Source organism: Salminus brasiliensis, chromosome 5, assembly GCF_030463535.1.
Source record: "Salminus brasiliensis chromosome 5, fSalBra1.hap2, whole genome shotgun sequence".
Lineage (NCBI taxonomy): Eukaryota > Metazoa > Chordata > Actinopteri > Characiformes > Bryconidae > Salminus > Salminus brasiliensis.
Window position 1 is genome coordinate 31609530 of NC_132882.1, and position 21856 is coordinate 31631385.

At 42.5% G+C, this 21856-nt stretch overlaps 1 protein-coding gene across 5 annotated transcripts in view; it reads right to left on the reverse strand.

The window, feature by feature from the left end:
- triob (trio Rho guanine nucleotide exchange factor b) overlaps positions 1-21856 on the reverse strand; it is a 169382-nt gene that overhangs the window by 142649 nt on the left and 4877 nt on the right. For 4 of the 5 annotated variants that reach the window (XM_072680197.1, XM_072680196.1, XM_072680193.1 and 1 more), the window contains exon 2: positions 15399-15449. The exons of the other annotated variant lie outside the window; for it this stretch is intronic. In XM_072680197.1, the coding sequence (XP_072536298.1) occupies positions 15399-15449 (51 nt within the window). The remainder of the gene's footprint in view (positions 1-15398; positions 15450-21856) is intronic. 5 annotated transcript variants of the gene reach the window in all.

Consider the following 21856-nt stretch of genomic DNA (forward strand, 5'->3'; position numbering starts at 1 on the left):
ACTATTGGCTAAAATTCCACCAGTCATACAAGCCATAACTCATTTTTTTAAATATTCTATTCATTTCAGTTATTACTAGTAAAAAGAAAAAAAAGAAAAAGTGATCTACATATCTATAAGGGCCATCCTGACTGGTCATACTGCCAAAAAATGTTTTTGACTGGTCGTATGCTGCCGTTGATTTACATTAAATCTCACTATCTTTTATATATATATATTAAATTGTATTAATAAAAAAAAATCCTTTGTTATTTTACAGGTAGAAATTGTAATTTAAGATATCGACACTGTAATTCTGACCAGTAGAAATCAATAATATTACAAATTATATATCAAATATATAACTAATAATATTACTAGTCAAAAAGAGAATTATAGAAACTAAAGAATTAAGAAACATTCTACTAAAAAATAATAGTTATAATTTGTGTGAAATATTCTAGACATTGTTGCTAGTAAAGATTAGAGTAAATCAATAGTGACTATTATGAATGATAATGATGATGTTAATAATAATAATATTTTATAATATAATTATATTACCTATATATTTTTATAAATTACATTAAATATTTGTCGCCCTGGCAATATGACTAGTCAGAATGGCTTCATAGATCTGTAGATCTGATATTATTACAAATAAAATGTTGACATCTGAAAATAAAATTTATGCGAGGAAAAACTGCACTACAGATTTTTACTTGTAAAAATCAAGTGTTTATTATTCTCTTGTTTTAGTTATTATTATCGATTAGACCATTCTAACTTGTCAGGACAACAAAATGTTATTGTAATTTTGAACAGTCATATGTTGTCAATAATTTGCATGAAATCTCACTCTCACTTATATATTATATGATATAACTATAATTATGTTATATATACATTAAAAATTAATTTAAGCAAGAAAAATATCTACATTATTATTTTACAGTTATTTACAGTTTCATTCTAGATATCTGCACTGTAAAAAAAGTAATAAACTGCGAGTGGGTGGAGCTAAACTCCTGTGTTGACGGATACAAAACCTCTGCAGGTCCTTTTATTACCTAACTGCAAAGCAACACACTGCACTGCTGACAGGCAATGAATGCAACATGTTGTCCAACAGAAGCAGGGATCTGCTTGTGTCGGTCGTCTAGGGAGAGGAATAGGCACATATCATGCTTGTCTGGCTGGAGCTCTGGGTCATTTGTTCGGCCTTGTAGGGCAGGGAGGGCAGGGCCTTTACAGCCACTGGAGAACCGCATTGGGGAGGAGGTTGAGACCGTTATGTCAAAACAGACAGGAGCAGACTTTGAAGGGAGAGAGTACGGGCAGGGTTTTGGGGGTTACAAACAGGAAGAACATCCCGCCCACTCAAGAGAGTGCAAGGCCAATTATAGGGACTGGGACACCCTGGGACTCCCGGCCTGGGATGGCTTAGGCATCAACAGGGATGAAGATGAAGGGACCAATGCTTAAACTCGGGAGTCTATTCAGATGAGCGAGTGCCTGATAATCCGAACCAATATTTGATGACATATGCATTGTAGGAAGAACTGGAGGAGCAGAATCTGTAAGCCCAGCTCCTGAGTCCCAGCTCCTGGGGGGGGGGGTTCTGGTTCAGTACAGATCAATGACAAAGGCCATCAACAAAACCAGGAAGGCTCTGACCTCTTATATGAAATAGTGCAAATAAACCCAGCCTGTCCGGAGAAGCAGAGGTCAAACGAACCAACTGACCAGGCTCGGCCTACTACAGATGAACGTGTCCCTCAGAGGGAAGCAGCTATCGCCGTCAACAAAACCTTGGCCCTCCAAAATGTCAATTTTACAGGAGAAGGAAACCAGCTTCTTAATTTTCAATGGAAGTCAATGTAAAAAGATTTTATTCTGAGCCACTCTGGGCCACTTCTGTTGACCTGCTCATCCTGAATTCATCACGGTGGAAAAGACCGCTGGTATTTCAGGGTCTATCATCAAGGACTGGATAATTAGCTCATGTACTGAATTCATTGAGTTGTCAGAACAAGGAAAAGACTGTAATACCTAGAGTATGTCCTCTAACTACATGGCCATCACAGTCTTCATTATTTGTTATTAGTATTATTAGGATTAGTATGTGTATTATTTATTAAACTACGAGTTTGAGAGTTTCCCCTACATTGTTGCATTGACTTCTGCACTTCCAGTTCCCACCCCATCACATGACACTACTGGCACTTTTTAACCCCTTTAACACTCCAAGGCATTTTACTCAGTAACTACAGGGACTTCTATACAAACAGGTGGGACTGTTCCCTGGGAATAGAATTGTGTAATAACACTTTATTCACTTTGCTGTGTGTGGGGTGGGTTGTGTTACAGTGTGTTTTTATTTATTTATTTTTGTAATACTCATTTTCTTATTCATTATTCTTTAAGTCTTTTGGTGGTCTTGTTGTTTTGCTAGCTGGCGTAGACCAGAGGAGGATGGGTTCCCCTTTTGAGTCTTCCTTCCTCTCAGCGTTTCTTCCTTTGTGTGTTCCCCATAGGACGCTTTTCCTGTCACCATCTCCCCTGGCTTGCGAGCTCAGGGCTCGGACTCTGATTTCCGTACAGTAACAGTCAACAACTGCAGTCAGAATCATATGGGAAAAAGTCCCAGTTTCAGCATTTTGCTCAATAATTATCACCGCCTGCGGACATGTAGGCGAAAAACCTCTGATATCCCAAGTATTAATCTAAAATTCCCAAACAGGTGCATCCCTACAAATCTAGAATCCAGTCTATCATATGTGAAACTATGAATATTGTGTGCTGTGGTGATATTATGAGATATTAAAATATTGTGATGAGCTGGACAGGTCCAATTTTTTCTTATGGGTGCCGATAACTCTGGACGGCGTTGCTGGATGTGCGTATCCCTCATAAACCTCATCTTTTTTATTTATTCACTTTGCTGTGTGTGGGGTGGGTTATGTAATATTCACCCCAGACAGCTGTGTGTGGAGTGTGTTTACAGTGTGTGTGTGTGTGTGTGTGTGTGTGTGTGTGTGTGTGTACCAGAGACTACATTACAGAGCTCTTGCAGTCCTTAGGCCGTGTAAAGAGAGCACTTTGCCAAATCCACTGTGAATAGACCCTCACTCATTCACGCCAGGGTGTCTCTCTCTCTCTCTCTCTCTCTCTCTCTCTCTCTCTCTCTCTGACACTTGTTTTCTCCCTCCCCGCCCCCCCACACCACACTCTCACACACATTATCTTCTCTCTTGCACAATCTTACACCCCCCCCTCATATTCTCTCTCTCTCTCTCTCTCTCTCTTTTTCTCAGTTCCTTTAGCAGGAACAGGGAACAGGCAGTGCAAGTGTTTCCTTGTTGTTGTTGCATTTGGATTCGCTTGTCTTATAATTTTCAGTTTTATTTAATTATTATTTTGTACAATGCAGACTTGAATATTACAAGCTTTTATGTTCTATTTTTTTTACATATTTCCAGTATTTTTGAAAAAAAGAAAAACTCTAGCCCAGCCCAGTATAGCATAGCTTTGCTTTCAGCACTGTAGCAAAAACAGTGCTATTATTACTGTTTGTAGTTATTCCCGGGATTTACTGGATATTGGTGCTGCTGTCCCGTCTAGGGTTGCAATATTTGGGGAATTTTCAAAGTTTGGAAATTAACCATGAGAATGAATGGGTAATTATGGGAATTAATGGGAATAAAATGGGAATATTTGAAGCTAAAGGTGAGAAACTTGCATATAGTTGTTAAAAAATACACTTATAATAATTAGATATGACACCAAAACAGTTAAATAGTGAAGCTGTTCCTCACCATACACTGCAGGGCTATTGAGACTGTTCATTCCTGTTAATTCCAGTTCATTCCCATAATTAGCCATTTATTCCCATAGTATATTTATTTGTATTGTTATGCCTTCATGTCTGCAGTTGACAAAACACAGTACAACAGTACATTGATGACGGTGTATGATATTGTGCCTTTAAATTATCCAGTATTTCCTATTAATTTAAAGTTCCCATGGAAAGTTGCCAGTAATTTACAGAAAATGTATGACATTTTACACCCCTTTGCAACCCTAGTCCCCTCTGTGTCCAGTCAGCTGGGGTTAGCTTTTAACCTAGCACAGATACTCATCTCTAAAGCTGCTGCATTTAGCCTTGACTGGCTGTTGAGTTGTACTTTGGACAGTTTTGTAGTTTGGGCCCTGTTTTACTTCACTGTTAAAATATGAGCTATTCTAGGTATGTATTTTGCTGCAGCTTTGGGCTTTTGATGATTTCCTGAAAAAAATGATTTTCATAGCTTCCAAATGATTATGCACTAATCTAGTTGAATCATAATGCTATATATTTTTTCTATGTGGACTACTATTCTATATTGACATCAAATACACTTCTGCACATGCTAAAGTATAACCTCTGCTTTTTCGCTTAATATAACTTCACTGTAAAAATAAACAAATAAAGGTGGCGTGTCTAAAACATGCAGAATATGACATGTTTATGTTTTTTATTTTTACCTACTGACTTATTTACACAGGGGTGCCCAAACTTTTGCATAAGTCTGAAGTGTGTGTGGACACCCCTTCCAATGAATGCATTCAGCTATTTTAAGGTTGCGATCTATTGCTGACATAGATGTGCAAATGTACACACACAGCTTGTCTAGTCCCTGTGGAGAAGAACTGTCCAATAGAATAGGACTCTCTGGAGCAGATAAACATGAACATGGATCTATCGGCACTAGAGGGGTATAAAGCCCCCCAGCATTGAGCTGTGGAACAGTGGAAGAACTGTGTTCTCTGGAATGATGGTAGGTGCTCCATCCGATACATTTGGGATGAGATGGGGAGTTGGAGATGAGGTGGGGTGGTTATCATGCAACATCCTGACTTCACTAACGCTCTTCTCGAATGCAATCAAATCCTCAGCAATGCTCCAACATCGAGCAGAAAGCCTTCTTGGTCTTCCCTGGACAGTAGTAGAGTAGTAGAGTAGTAGAGTACAGTACAGTTACTCCAACAAAATCAGGATAAACCTTATTTTTAATACCCATGGTTTCAGAAGAAACGATACGGACAAAAGTATTGGGACACCTGCTCATTTATAGTATAATAATGGTCCATTATCAATTGATAATTGATATTATGGGATATCATGACTATCGTTAAATAAATGTACATCATTGAAAAACAAACCATGTCTATAGATTAGGTATAAGGTAGTGGTACAAGGAGGCTCTGGTATGAACAGGCCAAGAGCCACGCCTAGACCCTCACTTGTGGTACTTTGTAACTAAATTTGGAGCATAATACAATTTATCTGGACAATTCTGCAGGAGATACGGTCCACATTTAGATTCTCATGACCCAAGCTCATTTTGCACTACATATTAATGTGTTCATGCATTTCAAGCAGAAAAAAGCTCAATAGTGCTACTGACGAAGAGGCAGCACAATGTAGACTAAAAGGGAAATGAGCTTTGTCATTCCAAACATTACAGTCAGAGCCGACATCTAAGAGAAGAACTTGCCCTTGTTTTTTAATGTGGGCAAAAAATAGCTCAAAGCAAAGGGAAAGAGTGCGGTTGCAAGTCCTAATTTAGGATGCACTGCTCTTATTTTGTTAATTGTAGGTCTCTCTCAAACTGGGTTTCCATGTCATACACAAGTGCTCCACCCACAAGTCTGAAACGGTCTGCCTTCCTCCATTAAACTGCAATAAAATCTCACTGACCGGGTCTGACCACAAAGCAAACGGACGACATGAGACTGACCTATACATTTGTCCTGACTTTTTTTTGTTAAAGACAGACCTCCTTTTTTCTCTTTCTGCAGGCTGTCGTCTCTCCCAGCAGATGTCAGTATACCCTGAACTGACGCAGACACAAGTGCTGGACTGCGCTCTCTCTGACTCACGGGCAAAAACAAAAACACCCAACTCATCCCTGGTCAGTATTTAACGTGGACATGCTGCAGAGATTCAATAAACATTACAAAATCTTAATATACACAAAATCTGAGTATTTCTCTACAGATCAGAGCCATAACCAGGAGTTATTACACATCCATATTAAAGCTATAATGCATATCAGAGACTACTGACTGCATCCTTAGATCCACCGCGTATCCACAGTGAACGGTGTCTTTATCCGTCCTACAGAGACGCACTCGAAAGCTGGAAAATGCTAAAGGGTAGTCGAGGGTTATCCAAGGCTTGTCTGACAGCTGTGCAGCAGCATGCCCCCTCACTGAGAGGACAGGGATGACATCATCTGTGTCTTATTACACACTGAGTCCAGCAGTTCAGGACCTTCTGACCGGAGACATCAGCACGCAGCTCTTGGTCTTAATGTGTAAAATGCTAAGCACACAGGGACTCAAAATCTGGTTAAACAGCCCTTGTTGACATGGCACATACTGTATCTCACATTCAAATGAATGGACTGTAGTGGTGGCCAATATGAGCATATTGGTGACCAACTGTAATAATGAGATATTAGCATTTAAAAGGGTATAGCGTTGAGCAGTGTGTGTGTGTGTGTATATATATATATATATATATATGAGATAATCCTGGGTCATGCTGCTTCCCATCGGCAGCTGGAGCCTGAGGGAGCACATTTGGCCTTGCTCTCTCTGGCTGGGTAGATGGCACCCTCCCCCCACATCCTTCCCAGTGTGATCTCAGCCAGCACAAGGTATCTGTTAGCTGAGAACCCGGCACTGTCCTCCAAGCACGCTGGTTGCCCAGTGATGATGCATGAGTGCTGGGAGATATTGATGAATGAGGCCCATGTTCTGTGGCATCGCTACGAAGCCCCTTTGTTTTTCAAAACTGTGGTCAGTGTATCCTCTACACCATGCCCAACAGTACCGTAATCACATTGTCGCAGATAAACAGCTGAAGATGGAGCTGAAGGGAAGCTAGATGCTCTTTCGAGGACATTATCGCAGATCCACTGGAAGAGCAGTGGGATGTGACTGGGGTACCTGTCAGTGTGATGGATTCCTTTCCTCTTTGGGATGGACGAATATTGCCAGTTTGGTTAAATATTTATCACCTCCAAAGGTTGGAGAGTGGTGGTACAGAGAAGAGGCCAGGTTTTCAGAGAAAACCTCCGATCATGTGTCCATCTATCTACACACAAGAAACATATATGATGCGTTACTGAGTACTTAGTGTATACGTACACACACACATATAAATAAATATATATATATATGCACACACACTACACACAAACATTATAAACAGACAATGTGGCTATGATTATAAACTTTTGGAACATACTACACTTGAGCCATTTGATTTAACTATTGTGCATCACTAATATTATTAGTTTAGTGTAGTGGGTAACAGCACTGCCTTCCCAGTGGCCTGCAAGAGGGTTCCATTCTTTAATAAACGTCCAATAAATGTCCTTGGGCTACCTGGACTCCTAACACTGAGACTCTGGAGTAATTACAGCGTTTTTGTTACTGCATTAAAACTATGGTATCATTTTAATAGCCCATCGCCGGTGCTGTATTTCATTCAGAGGCAAAATAACAGGGTTGTAATTAGGCTTGTAACATAGCGTCTGAGCATATAAGCCACGTATTTATTACATCCTTGGGCAAGACTCCTAACACTACATCAACTTGACAGGAGTCATTTTGGAGAATTTCCATTGGTTGTATTGTCCTGAAAATTGGACGCAAGACAAAGAACTAGGCAAAAAAGAATAATGTGTTTCACAATAACAACATTTATCACCATCCCATAAAATATCACCATATTGTTCCCAGTCCAATTCAAGTGATGTAAAAAGTGTAATAACCAACAATAACAGTGACAGTACTGATATATCATAATTATATCGTCCTGGTATTCCCTGTCCAAGGCTGTTGCTGTTAGGGGTCTTTCATTAAGTCACAGCCGGCTCTTATACCATGTCGTCACACATACATATCCTACACGACCTGCAATGGCAAAAAGCTGGACAACATCTATGCCCCAAAGCGAAGGGCTTCTTGGTAGACCCCTATTATTGTACATAAGTCCATTTGCAGTGTTTATGTATTGATTATTCAGTAGTTATTCTTTTTTTGAAGGGATAAATATGTGGCTTGACCGCCACAAAAACACAAGCATCCAGTTTATTTTCCATACATCATCCCCTGAGACACCACCAGTCGCAGGGTACTTGCCATTTTTGACCTAATTGGCCACTAGAGGGTGAAATGAAAGGAGGCCAATTATCCTGTATCTCGCATCACTGTGGCACCCAGAGCCAGAATCTGAGGCCCAAGTCAAACGAAGCCATGGGAGCTGCCAGGAGCCGAGAATCGAAGAACAGCCCAGTCGTGCACACCGGTTAGAGACGTGTTAGCATGCACAGGATACGAAAGATAACTGCAAGAAACCGAACAGATAAAAAGGAAGAATGTAGGATAATCATCATCAGTATTTTTCTTCTGGATTTTTGGTTTTGTTTTAAAGCAACAGGCAACAAACAGCATCATAAGCCAGGTTTTCCTAATTAAAGCCCCAGAATGGAATATTGTATTGTCCTTGGCACAGTTAAGTAATAGGAGCATTGTGTCTGAGCATGTTTCACCCCCAACAAAGTCACATATTTATTACATCCATCCAACGACAATACTCAACACATGCATTCTGTGACACCTTTAAAGCTGTCGAATGAAATTCAAACAAATTCTACTCAGAAATAAAGAGCGAGGACTACCTTCTGTCAATTTACTGTCTAATATCACCATCCATCCACCCATTCAACTTTTTATCTGCTTCTACCTGGGTCCAGACCCTACCTGGAATCAGTGGGTGCAAGGCAGGAAAACTCCTGGACAGGGCGCCAGTCCATAGCAGGGTACCACTAACACAAACTCAGACGTTGGGGAAACGCAGCATAGCCATTTCACCTTTGGGAGAACACTGGGAGAACACACCAAAATCCCCACAGACGTTTTTACTAGCAAATCACCTAAAAATCGGCCAAAGTTTGCCCAAAAATGCACTATAATCACATGGATGGAAACCTAGCTATTGTTTATTGGCTCGTTATCCCATCCTCGCACTTTGCAGACTAAATGATCACACAGGCTGATGGATGAGTCTAAAAAGTTTGTCAAAAGAAATCTACTGTAGAAAACAAATCTAAAGCTGTGTACGTCCATTCCTTTCTACTGTCTCACACCAGGTGCGTTTGTTCTACCTTGTCTTGAGGAAACGTTTAAACTGTAGTAAAAGTGCAGAGTCATGGCCGGTATGGGTTTAACTTACATTCGCTGGCAGAGAGGATGTGCAAGGCCATCTTTTCCTATCCCGAAAGTCAAGCACAGCTTAGCTGCAGGCATCCACCACTGCATAGCGCTGCTGCAGAAACAGAAAGGCCTAGCTGCACGGAGGCACTCATCGGCTCATCTGCTGCTCCTCCGCTGCTATCTCCCCCACACATCAGAATCCTGCAGTCAATACAAGGGCCCCTGCACACAGCTCTGTGACAGGGCCCATTATGAGCTCACCGTGTGCCATTGGACCAGGCCTGGTCTCTCTGGGCCGCGATTGGTCTGGAGGGCGGATCAGTCGACGACGATGATCTGAGCATCACCGGCTGAGACCTAGCAGATGTGCGTGGATGCTCTCAAGGAATAGGGGAGCTTGCAAGCCCTCTCTCGTGCAGACTATCAGGAGGGCAAAATGTGAAACTGTAATGGATGAGGCTGTAAACACACTATTATTTTTTTTTATTTGAGCTTAATTCAATTTACTATGAAAGCAGGAAGTGCCTTTTGCTTTTTCACACTTTTCTTATTTGCATAATGAGACTGGGAAGCCCTAGATCTTCCTGTCCCTTGCAGCAGTCAATCACACAGAAGGGATAGAGTCAACGTGCAAGCCACAGTCTGCTAAACGATGCCTAAAATCCAGCTACATATGGCCAGATATACCCCCCTCCCCCATATATATATACCCACACACACACACACACACACACACACATCCATGAAGGCCTTTACAGAAGAAGAAGCGTCCTCTCCTCCTCCTTGTGACTCCTGGAGGAAACTCCTTAGAGAGCAATTACGTCTTCTGTTCACATTGGGTAAACACGCTAAAATTAGCCATGCCGCGCGAGCACCAGGGTATTGTTCAAACACACGGGGGTCGATTTGCATAATGGAATTTTATGCAGAAGCCGGTCAGCAGAGTCTTGCTGTCGATAAGTAGGCTTGCCAGAAGAAACAGCCCAAGAAGCAAGACCAACATGGTGAAACACCAAAATCTGAGAGGATCAATAAATCACTGATAACAACGACTTACAGATACAGTCAGGGACTAATGTTTATATGACATATACACAGATTTACTGTCATTAGTTTCTATAGCGATTCCAGGGCAGCTAATACACCCCAGAAGAAGATGCACTATATGGGCAAAAGTATTGGGACACCTGCTCATTGACTGTTTCTCTGAAATCAATGGTATTAAAAAAAACAGGGAAGGCTTTCTGCTAGATTCTGGAGCACTGCTGTGAGGATCTGATTGAGTGAGGGCAGGATGTTAGCTAATCACCACCCCACCCAACGTCCCCAACTCATCCCAGAAGTGTTAAATGGAGCACCACCATCATTCCAGAGAACACAGTTCCACTGCTGCACAGGTCAATGCTTTGTGGGGGGGGGGCTTTATACCCCTCTACCTCTCTATTAGACATGGTGACAATAGGTTCATGTTTATCTGCTCCAGAGAGTCCTGTTCTATTGGCAATACTTCCCTACAGGCACTTGACGAGTTGTTTGTGTGTGAATACTGATGATTGCATCTTGTCTCCAGAGCTTGGCAAAAAAATTGCCAATTCTTCAATGCTTTTATTCTGCCGCCCCAAAATCATGTGGTTTGACGAGCATAATTCATTTCTGCAGTCAGGGGGGAGGTCTCAAAACAGACAGGGTGCTGATAAGGACCAATCACAGTCAGGGGGAGGTCTCAAAACAGACGAAGTGGTAATTAGGACCAATCACAGGTCATTTATCCATGATAGGGTTGGTTTCCTGCACCACATCCCCCTTCTTGCTGACCCTCCCTGAAGCAAAACCTTGGTTGATTTTATCGGGGTCATGGCACCAACGAAACCGGGCTGGGGTTCAACACTGTGCTCACCCGGAGGGGGGTGTTGCTATGTCAACTATGAATGACAAACACTCCCATAGAGCACTGAGCAGGCAAATACACAGCATTAAGGGTCCTACAACACACACTGACTGGTTAATGAGCGAACGGTTACTCTTACACTGCAGCGCAAGATCAAGCCAATCAACTGTTGACTGTCCTTGAATGTGCTTTAATGAACGCTACATCCAAAGCAGCTGATCTGAGGCAACGTTCACAATAATATGTCCTTTACAAAGGAAATTCTGCAAACCTTATCAGTTCATCAAAGCGGAATTCTCCAGGAGGTTTGGAAAAGGCGGTATTTCCACTGGGCCCAAAGCAACAGCCTATTCAGCACTTGGATTAGGTTGTCGGCGGGATACTATTGTTTGGGTTTTGGAGAGCACTTCCGTTCCAGAGGTCCATGTGAAGCGGTCTAATCTGCCATCTTTCTGGAGCTGCTACACAGCTCCATCGTGCAGCGAGGGTCAACAGGCCGTCCAAACACAGCCACGGTCCTGCCTAAAGACAACAGACCTACAACAACAGCTTTGCTCCCAGCCCAGTGCCTCCTAAGCATGAATGGAAACCCCCCAGTGGAAGTCAGATGCCGACTACACCATTCTCCTTAATATAAATTAATCAATTGCTCTAGATCGGACTAGCGGACTAGGCTACAACCTCGCCAGGGGACCTACAGTGTCCTGTTCCTGACCTTCTCTGTTATTGCAAATTGCTCCATTAAAATGAATAACATGTGGCACGCTCTTGTGCAGCAACCAACATTTGCAACCATTTCAATCCAGGACTTTTTTACTAGGCCACAGCAAATGTTTTTTGAGTTTCTTGTCAGCCTTTTAGATGTGGCTTTGCTTTTTTAATCTGTACAAATAAACACAGAGCTTTCTTAATAACAGAGGCGGCAAATCGTCCTTATCCCATTCCACTACCTCCACCATGTTTGAAAGGTGATCCAACAGTGAAATGCTAACAATATTAGCTGCGCTCCGTCACAGAAGGCTGTTCCAAATATTCTGCAACTATGCAGTTGCAGGAGGCGGGACCTTTCTGGTGACATCACCACATTGCCTGGTTAGACTGTTCTATTTGTGTGGCCAAAAGGCTACTAAGGAATTCTCATAAGACAGTACTTCCGAGGACCCAAACTACCTCAACTGGAGCTACAGAGTATAGGGACCGGTGTTGTCCTAACAGTTATACTTCAGACTGGTCAGTGTTTTCCACCCCCGCTGCTGTCTCATGAGTACCATATTTGCCCAGCTCCTTTTTTACTGGGTAGTCATGAACACTGACCCTAGCTTGAGAGACCTGCAGTTCCTTGGATGTCCTCCTAGAACCTTCGGTGATCTCCTAAATGGGTAGCAGCTGTGACCCTGCAAATACATAAGGACAGATTCACCAATGCATTACCCAATGTAGATGTCTTACTGTGGTTCAATGATGCTCTCGAACCTTAGAAGCGTTTTGTGACCCTGAGGAGCAAGGCCAACTGTGCTCTCGCAGGCTCCGGCTGCTGATGACAACAGACGCTTGGCTTGTTCGCAGCTGTTTCTGCACAGTGCAGTCATGACTCCAGAAAGCGCAGTTCTTCACCACCCCTACCCCCCAAGTGAGCCTGGAATCTGTCCTGGCTTCATCATGTAGACACCTGAGCAGCACATCTGCATCTGCTTGCTGAACATCTTATTAGTTCTTATGAAATCATGGGCCATGACTAGATGGTCCACTCCTTGCTACGCCCTTAACTGTTCTGGGAAAGCCTTCCACAAAGTTTTGGAACATGGCTGTGGGGATTCGCTTCCACTCAACCACAGGAGCTTTCGCAAAGTCGCTCGCTGATGCTGGGCGATAAGACCTGGCTTACAGTCAGCGTTCCAATTTATCTATCCCCAAACTGTTCTCCAAACTCCTGGCATCTGCCAAACCCAGATTTTGTCCGTTAGACATGCCAGATGGTGAAGCGTGATTCATCAGGCCAGTGGGACTGTGCTTTACACTACTGTATTTAAATCTTGGCACTGCACATGGTGAGTCCTATGGTTGTGTAGGGCTACATAGCTATGGAAACGCATTTCATGAAGCTTCCAAAAAAAAGCTTTGACAGTTTTGGGTTGTAACTGAAAACAGATGATTTTGATGATGGTTGCCATAGAAGAACCACTCCTGGTTCCAGAAAGAACTTCTCTGGCATTCGGGTTTACAGTGACCGTCACTGTTTTGTCTACGGAGACAAATTGCATGATTGTATGCATGTCACGTAATTCAATTTAATATGTGTGCAATAACTCTGGTACAACAAATTTTTCATAGTTTTATTATTATTACAGGTATTGCCACTATGCCACTTTACTATATTTATATCATCATATATCATATACATGATACATCATATATATATCACATACATGCTACATCATATATATCATATATCATATACATGTACATAGTTCAGTTTTTTCCTCTTTTTGTTTTTATTTTTATGTATTTATTTTATCTCGTGTTTCTTCTTACACAAATGGTTGCAACTGTAACAAATGCAATTTTCCTCCTGGGATCAATAAAGTATTTCTCATTTGGATTCTGATTCTGGAACCCACTACAATTTTCTTGGTTATGTGGAGCATCTCTGGGTCTTAATCTAATGCAGTGGTTCCATATCCACACCTCTTGTGATCAGAGGAAATTCCAAAATGATGTTAACAGAGTACTTTCCTGGCTTGACTTTAGAGTGTCCTAGAAGCTTGTTGTCCTAGAAGTGTGCAATTACCAGCCATATATAAACCTCACAGCCAAGAAACACAGCTAAGTCCTATGCTAGTCCTAAACGTAGTCCTCATCGCAGCAAATTTTACATAGGAAAATAAATCAAATATGAGCAAAATCTGGGAATAAGCACTTGTACACACTATAACTGTTACCATTTGTCCATACAGGTCCACCCTGAAAGCTACAGGCTTCCGAACGCAGCGTTTTAGTGGACTGAATAATCTGCCTCGGTCTTTCAAAACATCTCTGAATAGCTTTTTTTCACCTGCTTAAGAAGCCCTCCGGATACAAGACTGACACTTAAAGGTTTTCCCTTCGCTGCAGAGGCTGAAAGAGACGCTCTGGCGCTTTCAAGCCCGGTCCAGACCAGGCCAGCGGCTTTGGCGGTCCGATTGGCAGTGTCTGTCTGGTTAAGGGCTTTGGCAACATACACAAAGGCCTCCTCTAGAGAGCTCCTTTGTGCGAATGTTCTCCCTGCGGCCCGGGGAGACCAGTCGAGCCGGGCCAAGCTCAGTACGAGCATAAAACACTTCAGTCTCCAATTAGAGAAGGGCCTTAACACTGCTGGGAATGCGGCACAACCCGCTGTCCGTTTGTCCGTTCGCTGTCAATATGGCCCTCTCCACTCCAGCTGACATAGAGCACATCCAACAGTCTACAAGGGTTATTTCCACCAACGTCTGTCCTTAGACAGACTGATTCGAACTGGACGTGACCTCAGAGGACCATGTGGTCATTTGTAATCAACATCAGCTTTCCTAAGCTTGTTGGGGAATCAGCAGTGCCACCCCGAAAAAGGAGGAAAATATATATAAAGTGTCCCGCACCTTCGGATATTTTTAGATATGCTTACTAAACTATTCGGCATCGCTGAGGGGAATTTGCACAGCTAATTGAAATTCTCCATGCAGCTCAGAGAGCACAGAGATAAACAGCACTGCTCACTTCACCGGCATGGCAATTGTATGCAAACACGAAAAATCATGCAAATCAAGCCGGAAATATTCACCCTGCCCAAGACGCCAGGACAAGAATGAGCCTAAAACATTACCCTGGGAGAAATGAACGAGATGATGGACTAAAGGCAAGCAGGGAAGAACCAGCTCAGTTTGTCATTACTAATCTTCCACACTAGCACGTATAAAAGACTTTATTAGGCAGAAAATTGCCAGCAATACTACCTGAAGGCTCTGCAACTCACCTGGGCCCGATGCACCTGTTATACTCGCGTTAAGTAGGTACAGTCAATGTAAGACCAGGAATTTGCTATCAAGCATAATTAGCCTAGCCTAGATCTAGTAAATAATTATTAGATCATATTTCAGGTGGTTTTCTCAAAGGACAGCGGTCAGGCGGGGCCAGTGCACTGATCACCACCAAGGTGACTTTCTGAATAGAACCTGTCGCACATTCTGCAAATCGGCCCCTACAGGCATGGCCAGAAGGTCATCCATATGGTCCAATCACTCACCTGTGTGTCCAGCTAAATCAAGCCTGGGTTCACACTTTGGAAGAGAGCAGTCTGTAAGAGAAGACAGGGAGAGAGAGAGAGAGAGAGAGAGAGAGAGAGAGAGAGATGAATGAATGGATGAATGAATTAATGAATGAATCCATTGAAGACTAAGTCCTTATTAGATTAGAAACATGGGACATGTGGCCCAACACAGACTTCCACATGTCAGCAAATCTGTCCTGCTGGTTGGGGGGAGGGGGAAAAAACTGTAGTTCAAAGCCACTTTGTGGTCATGCCAGGGGGCACTTCAGGCAGACAAGGGGCAAAGAGAGTTAAGTTCAGTTGCTTTTGGATACGCTGGATGAAAAATGTGTACGGTAGGACATGGAACAGTGCTTTAGCAAGACCAGAAACTCAACCAGGGATTATGGTTGACTGTATCAATTGCATATATATTGCAATTAGCAATTGCAAATTGCTAATCATGGAAAACAGAACGGATTTATTCCATTAAAGCAGCAATATGTAATATTTTTACCTTAAAATAGAGACTCCAGAATCATACTGCCGCTCCACTGACTTGTAATAGGGAGAATAGCATCTCTATCATTCCCACTCCAGGCTCGACACGCTGATAACTACACTATGCCACTTAGGTGAAGCGGGCAGGATAACAAGAACTGCATAATGCTGCGGAACCCTGAACCCTGCAGAGTCATATTTGTGTAAAATCCTGTAATATTACCCTACCACCTCAATCCACATGCTTCTTTTACTTTCTGTGACAGTTCTGTATTTCTCAGCCTGCCCAGAAATGCATGTGTAAAGTGTGTCTTTTAGTGGTGGTTACACTTTCTGACAGCAGAGGAAGCCCAGGATCAGGAAATGCCAATTCACACATACTGCTGCTTTAAGGCTTTTGGGAAATCTGGGAAGCACAAAAAAAGTGTGCCGCAGAACTGGCACAGTAATCCGACAAAAAGCCTTGCAGAACAAACAGGGATGTCCAAACAAAGCAAGGTCTAGGAAGTGTGAGAGTCTGTGTGTTCATCCTGTTGGACAGCTGTTCCGTAAACACCAACACACTGCTTCCAGCTGCAGACACACCACTGCAGATCAAGTGCTGTTTTTTTCCCCCAGTCATCCGTTCATTAAAAACGCCCCCATATATAAAGCGACTTCAAGGCTGTTTTATTTGATGCATGGTTTCCTTTCTTAGAATAAAAGAGACCACCAGCATACTAGTCCTTATCTGGCCAGGCATGTGTACAGTCCCATTCCAGGCAGGAGACACAGGGTTCCACTATCGCAGACCATCACGTACATGCGTACGTCCACTCAGCACCGTTTTGTATAGTCACACTCTCCAGCACATGGTCCGATCTGGCTTCAAGTGTCAGAACAGCAGAATCCTAAACCCTCTCTTCTTCTAGGCCGAGAACTGACAATGACTGATAAGGCTCTCCTGAGCCACGACACCCAACCGCTGACTCCAGAGCAGTCATCTGAATCCTACACGTCGGCCTCCTCAGCAGACAAGCATCTTCGCCGGTCTGGGACTGGCTACTCAAGCGCTAATGGGTCCAATATCAGCCTTGATCAGAGGAGGCTTTTACGGTTGACTAGTCCCTGTTCAGCTGGCACAATGCCCTCGACCACAGCCTCAGGCGGTGCCGGCAGGCCGCAGAAATGAATGATTTCCTTCAGTCAATTTCCATCCAAATAGAACTGCTGCCGTGGGTGCAGATTTATGCTGACGTATACCTTATCGCTAATGCATACAGCAGCCTATCTTTTAGCAGCAACACACACACACACACACACACACAGATGAACTAGGAGTGGGGGGGTTCTACTTTTGCTTGCCAGCTTCTTGAAATCCATTGTCAGGGTTTCCACTTTCCATTGTCCAGGACATTTTCCATACATTACCATACATGGACATTTTCCATACATGGCACCATATACATACAATGAAGCTGTTAAAAATCCCCTCCCAGTATAAACTGGTTTTAGACACATGGCTACTGGATGTACTGTTCAACTTCTAGTCCTATATACAAATTTAGCCCGTAAGAACCCCCCCTGTTAATCCATTTAGGTTCAATTGATAAGGCATCGGTGACTAAAAGATATAATCTAAATGGCTCAATTTTCGAGTATGAGATTTTAGATGCACCTTCTAACGACTGCTTAAAAGGAGAGGTCCCTGGTTCCTGTCACTTGGTAAGCCTATGTGTTTAAAGGAGCTGTATGTGATTTCAATCCAATATTCTTTCTGGAAAATCCAGGAAATAAGTCTGGTACTCATACCGAGCCCTGGCTCTGTTAATGCGGAAAACAAACAAATCAGCTAAGGCCGAAAAAAAACAACAATATTCCAACCAATCAGAAACAGGGGGCGTTCATGCTCGTGCACAGGGTGGGAGAAAGGGGAGGGGCACGGCTGAGGCGTTTGGACGGTGGAGTGACCTGGGTGTTGCTCTATTCCTGATGGATGATGGGTAACTGGTTCACTTAGCAGCAGCAACTGTGATTTCCAATGTGCATGGGGATATTCTGGGGGTGGAGCTTCTGAATGAGCCCTAAAGACAGTATGTCAACAGTCGTTCTCCAAAATTGCATACGGTGCCTTTAATTCAGCTTGGTCTTGAGACTCGGACCCGTTAAGCAGCCCAATGGGTGCGACCCTCTGGCCCCATGCAAGTAAATACATGCATATGTTTTTCTTGCAGGCAATACATGCAAGCTGCCCTCAAACATCTGCTTGCCAGTCGCACTATGTACAGAAAAATAATTGGAGTGGAGAGAGAGAGAGCGAAAGAGAGAGAGAGAGACCGCCAAACCCTGGACTCAGTCCAAATGCTCTTCCTCCAATTCTAAATAGGATGACATAGCGTGGCCACTTCACGGCCCAGGATGCTATTCCACATCTCGATTCCACTGAAGCCAACTGGCAATTAGGCAGACGTGGAATGCAGGCTAGCGGATCCTGACCTTGTCGACCATAACTGAGAGAAAAAAAAAGGGTATGCTTATATTCGGAAAACAGAGCGCGCCACCCCAGCCTTCCTCACAAGACCTACGGGGTTGTTGTGATGACTGCTTAATCAACCCCCCTCCCCATCTTACCAAGAAGCAGCCTGAGAAAACCCGGAGAGCAGGACCAGATCATGTGCCTTCATCAGAGCTTTGTCATGTTACATAACACAGAGCTTTCTGCTTCAGGAGGCATTGTGGAGGCTAATCTCCACAACACTGCTAGGTCATCAGCATGCAAGCTTGCACTGCAGAGGTAATAAGCTGCAAGACTTGCGGAGCCCGGCCTAACCGTCACAGGCTTCTGTCTCACTGAGAGCCTGAGAGGCTACTTGCCCCCTTGCCTCATTTAAGACAACAGCAATGTAGCTTCTCTGAAGCCGCGGTCACGCTGGACACCCCGCAAGACCGGAAGTCCCACATTTTGACGTTTGAATAAGCTGGTACTGGCAAAAGCAGCAACAACGCAGCAAAATCGGTAGAGCTGCCACACTGTGATCTCTGCGTGGGCCTACAGTAGCAGGCTGGCTAACGCAGCTAGCATAAACACATAAGTACAGTACAGTACCACATACTCTCTGTAGGCCGAGTCTCTCTCTTTTATTAGTTTATTTACAGCCGGAGGGAAAGAAACGGCCCAACATCCCTGCTGTGGACTCAAGCTGGTTAAGCCGACTGACCAGCTTAGCTCTTGACCAGTATGTTTTTTTGTGAGTTGTGAGTTTGATGGTTTTCCTGGTCTACGAGCAGGACCTACATGACCAGCATCACCATGTTTGATCTGGGATATTTGAGTAAAATGAACAGTAAAATAAAAATATATATACATTAACAACTTACATTAAAATTAACAGTAACATAAAAAATGACATAAAAAAATGACATTAAAATTAACAGTAAGATAAAAAATGACATAAAAAATGACATTAAAATTAACAGTAAGATAAAAGAAATACATTAACAAATTACATTAAAATTAACATTAAAATTAAAAAATTTTAAAGTGACATTAAAATTAACAGTAAGATAAAAGAAATACATTAACAAATTACATTAAAATTAACATTAAAATATTTTTTTTAAAGTGACATTAAAATTAACAGTAAGATAAAAAAATGACATAAAAAATGACATTAAAATTAACAGTAAGATAAAAGAAATACATTAACAAATTACATTAAAATTTACATTAAAATTAACATTAAAATATTTTTTTTAAAGTGACATTAAAATTAACAGTAAGATAAAAAAAATACATTAACAACTTACATTAAAATGAACATTAAAATAAAAAATAATTAAAAATAACATTAAAATTAACAGTAAAAAAAATATATTAACAAATTACATTAAAATTAACAGTAAAATTAATGAAACAAATACATTAAAATGAATAGTAAGATAAAAACATTACATTAACAAATTACATTAAAAATAACAGTAAGATCAAAAAATTACATTAACAACTTACATTAAAATTAACATTAAAATATAAAAAATAATTAAAAATACATTAAAAATAACAGTAAGATAAAAACATTACATTAACAAATTAGAGTAAAAAGTTTAAAAAAAAGTAATAGTAAAAAAATTTAAATGAAAATCAACAGTAAAATTAAAACAATTAAATAAAAGAAATGAATTAAAATTAATAGTAAAATTAACAGCAGGCCAGATGTAATATCACTGAACGATTAAGAAAAAACAAAAAATCCCCTGAAACACAGAAAGAAATCAGCATGTTCGCTCCACATTTCTTCAACAGGCAACTGTAGTCCATTCCATCTCACTGCACCTAATCCCGGTTTGCGTGGAAACGTTTCCCCTCAGATTGGACATCCTGTGCTAAACATGTAATAGTCGAACACAGTCTGTGTTATTACATAAGTATGGCAACGAGTCTCACTGAACTGCCGAAATTAGGCAAAGCGGGGAAACCTCCGAACCGCAGTCGCCTGTGCTCTTTGAGCTAACCCCTAATCAGACCCAATAAAAGTAGCAACCGATTTCAACTAGGAAACATCCTCGTGAGTTAAAAACAGCGCCGTGGATTACAGGAAGCGGGCAAAGCTCAATTAGTCTTCCACTGACAAACGACAAAATGATTGCGCCATGAAGCTACTCTGACATAGCCAGGCTCTACGTCTCAAAGGAAACCCGACAGGCGATACAACAGACTCAGGAACAAACAAGCTTCTCATGGTTCTTCTACCACGAGCGTAATAACTTCGGTTTGGTTCCCAAAGGCAGGCCACAAAAGCCGTTCACACTTCATCTGATTCCTTGATCTAGAAAACAGACCTCTTTAATACTGAGCAATCAGCACAAGCTTGGAGAGAGCGCTGTAATGACCTCCGGGCGTCTTTTGCAGAAGAGATTCCTGTGGTCTTCTTTTATGGTGGACATGGAGTCCACTGATCCACCACAGTGGAGTATAAATATTCAGTAGCCACAGAGTTGCTTTGTATTGCGCTAGACTTCAAAGGAACCGGGGACGAAAACGATGTGACGCTGGTGCGGAGATTGTTAAGGAACAGCCACATCACAGAAAACAGACATTTTCTTGGCAAGATGCTCCTAGAGATTTCTGGATTTCGCGCAAAGCCTACAAGGCTTCAAAGGAGCTTCAGACGCCTTTTGGTCGTCAGCTGCCAGATTGTCAAGTGTTTGGAGTGTGTCATGACAAACTCACTTATACACAAGTGTGTGCAGGACGTGGGGACTCCCATACTGAATTAGCCACCAACGGACAACAGCGACAGTTTCAGGCATAGCTTCAGCAGTAGCCGTGGCCAAGGGCTTTATAATAAGCAATTTCCCGGTGCAATTAAGTGGTTGTGGGTGAAGCTGGCGTAATGGAAAAGGGCAGTTAATCCCACCTCAGCACAGGAACCGTAACACGGAAGCCTATCTGAAACACACTGCTTTCTCGAAACAGGAGGGCTGATTACGCAGCAGTGGCCTGACCTTCATGAACGAGCCTGTAAGAGACTCAACGTGGGGCCTTGGTATGGTTAGCCCACCCTGGAACCAGAACGCTTTGTCCATGGGTTCCACGTTGGCCACACATATGGATGTCCACCTGCGTCAGTGATGGGCCCCATCTGGGCTGTGCACTGCACTGCACGTGAGGCCTAGATGAGACCCGTGTGAGGTTGGGGTGGGCTGTAACGATAGAGCATTGTAACAACACATGTGCAAAACCACAGAGCCTATGTCCACCTGGAACCCACCTAGCCCACGTCCCACCCACGTGAGCCCCAGAGGAGTGTGCCGTGGGCGTATGACATTTAGATAATTTAGCAATGCCTCCCTATGGGCAGGTAGGGGTTCTCAGTGACAGCTCCATGAAAAACAAGATTTCTGAACTACCAATATAGGTCCAAATGTTTGTGGACACCCCTTCTAATGAATGCATTCAGCTACTGTAAGTTGCA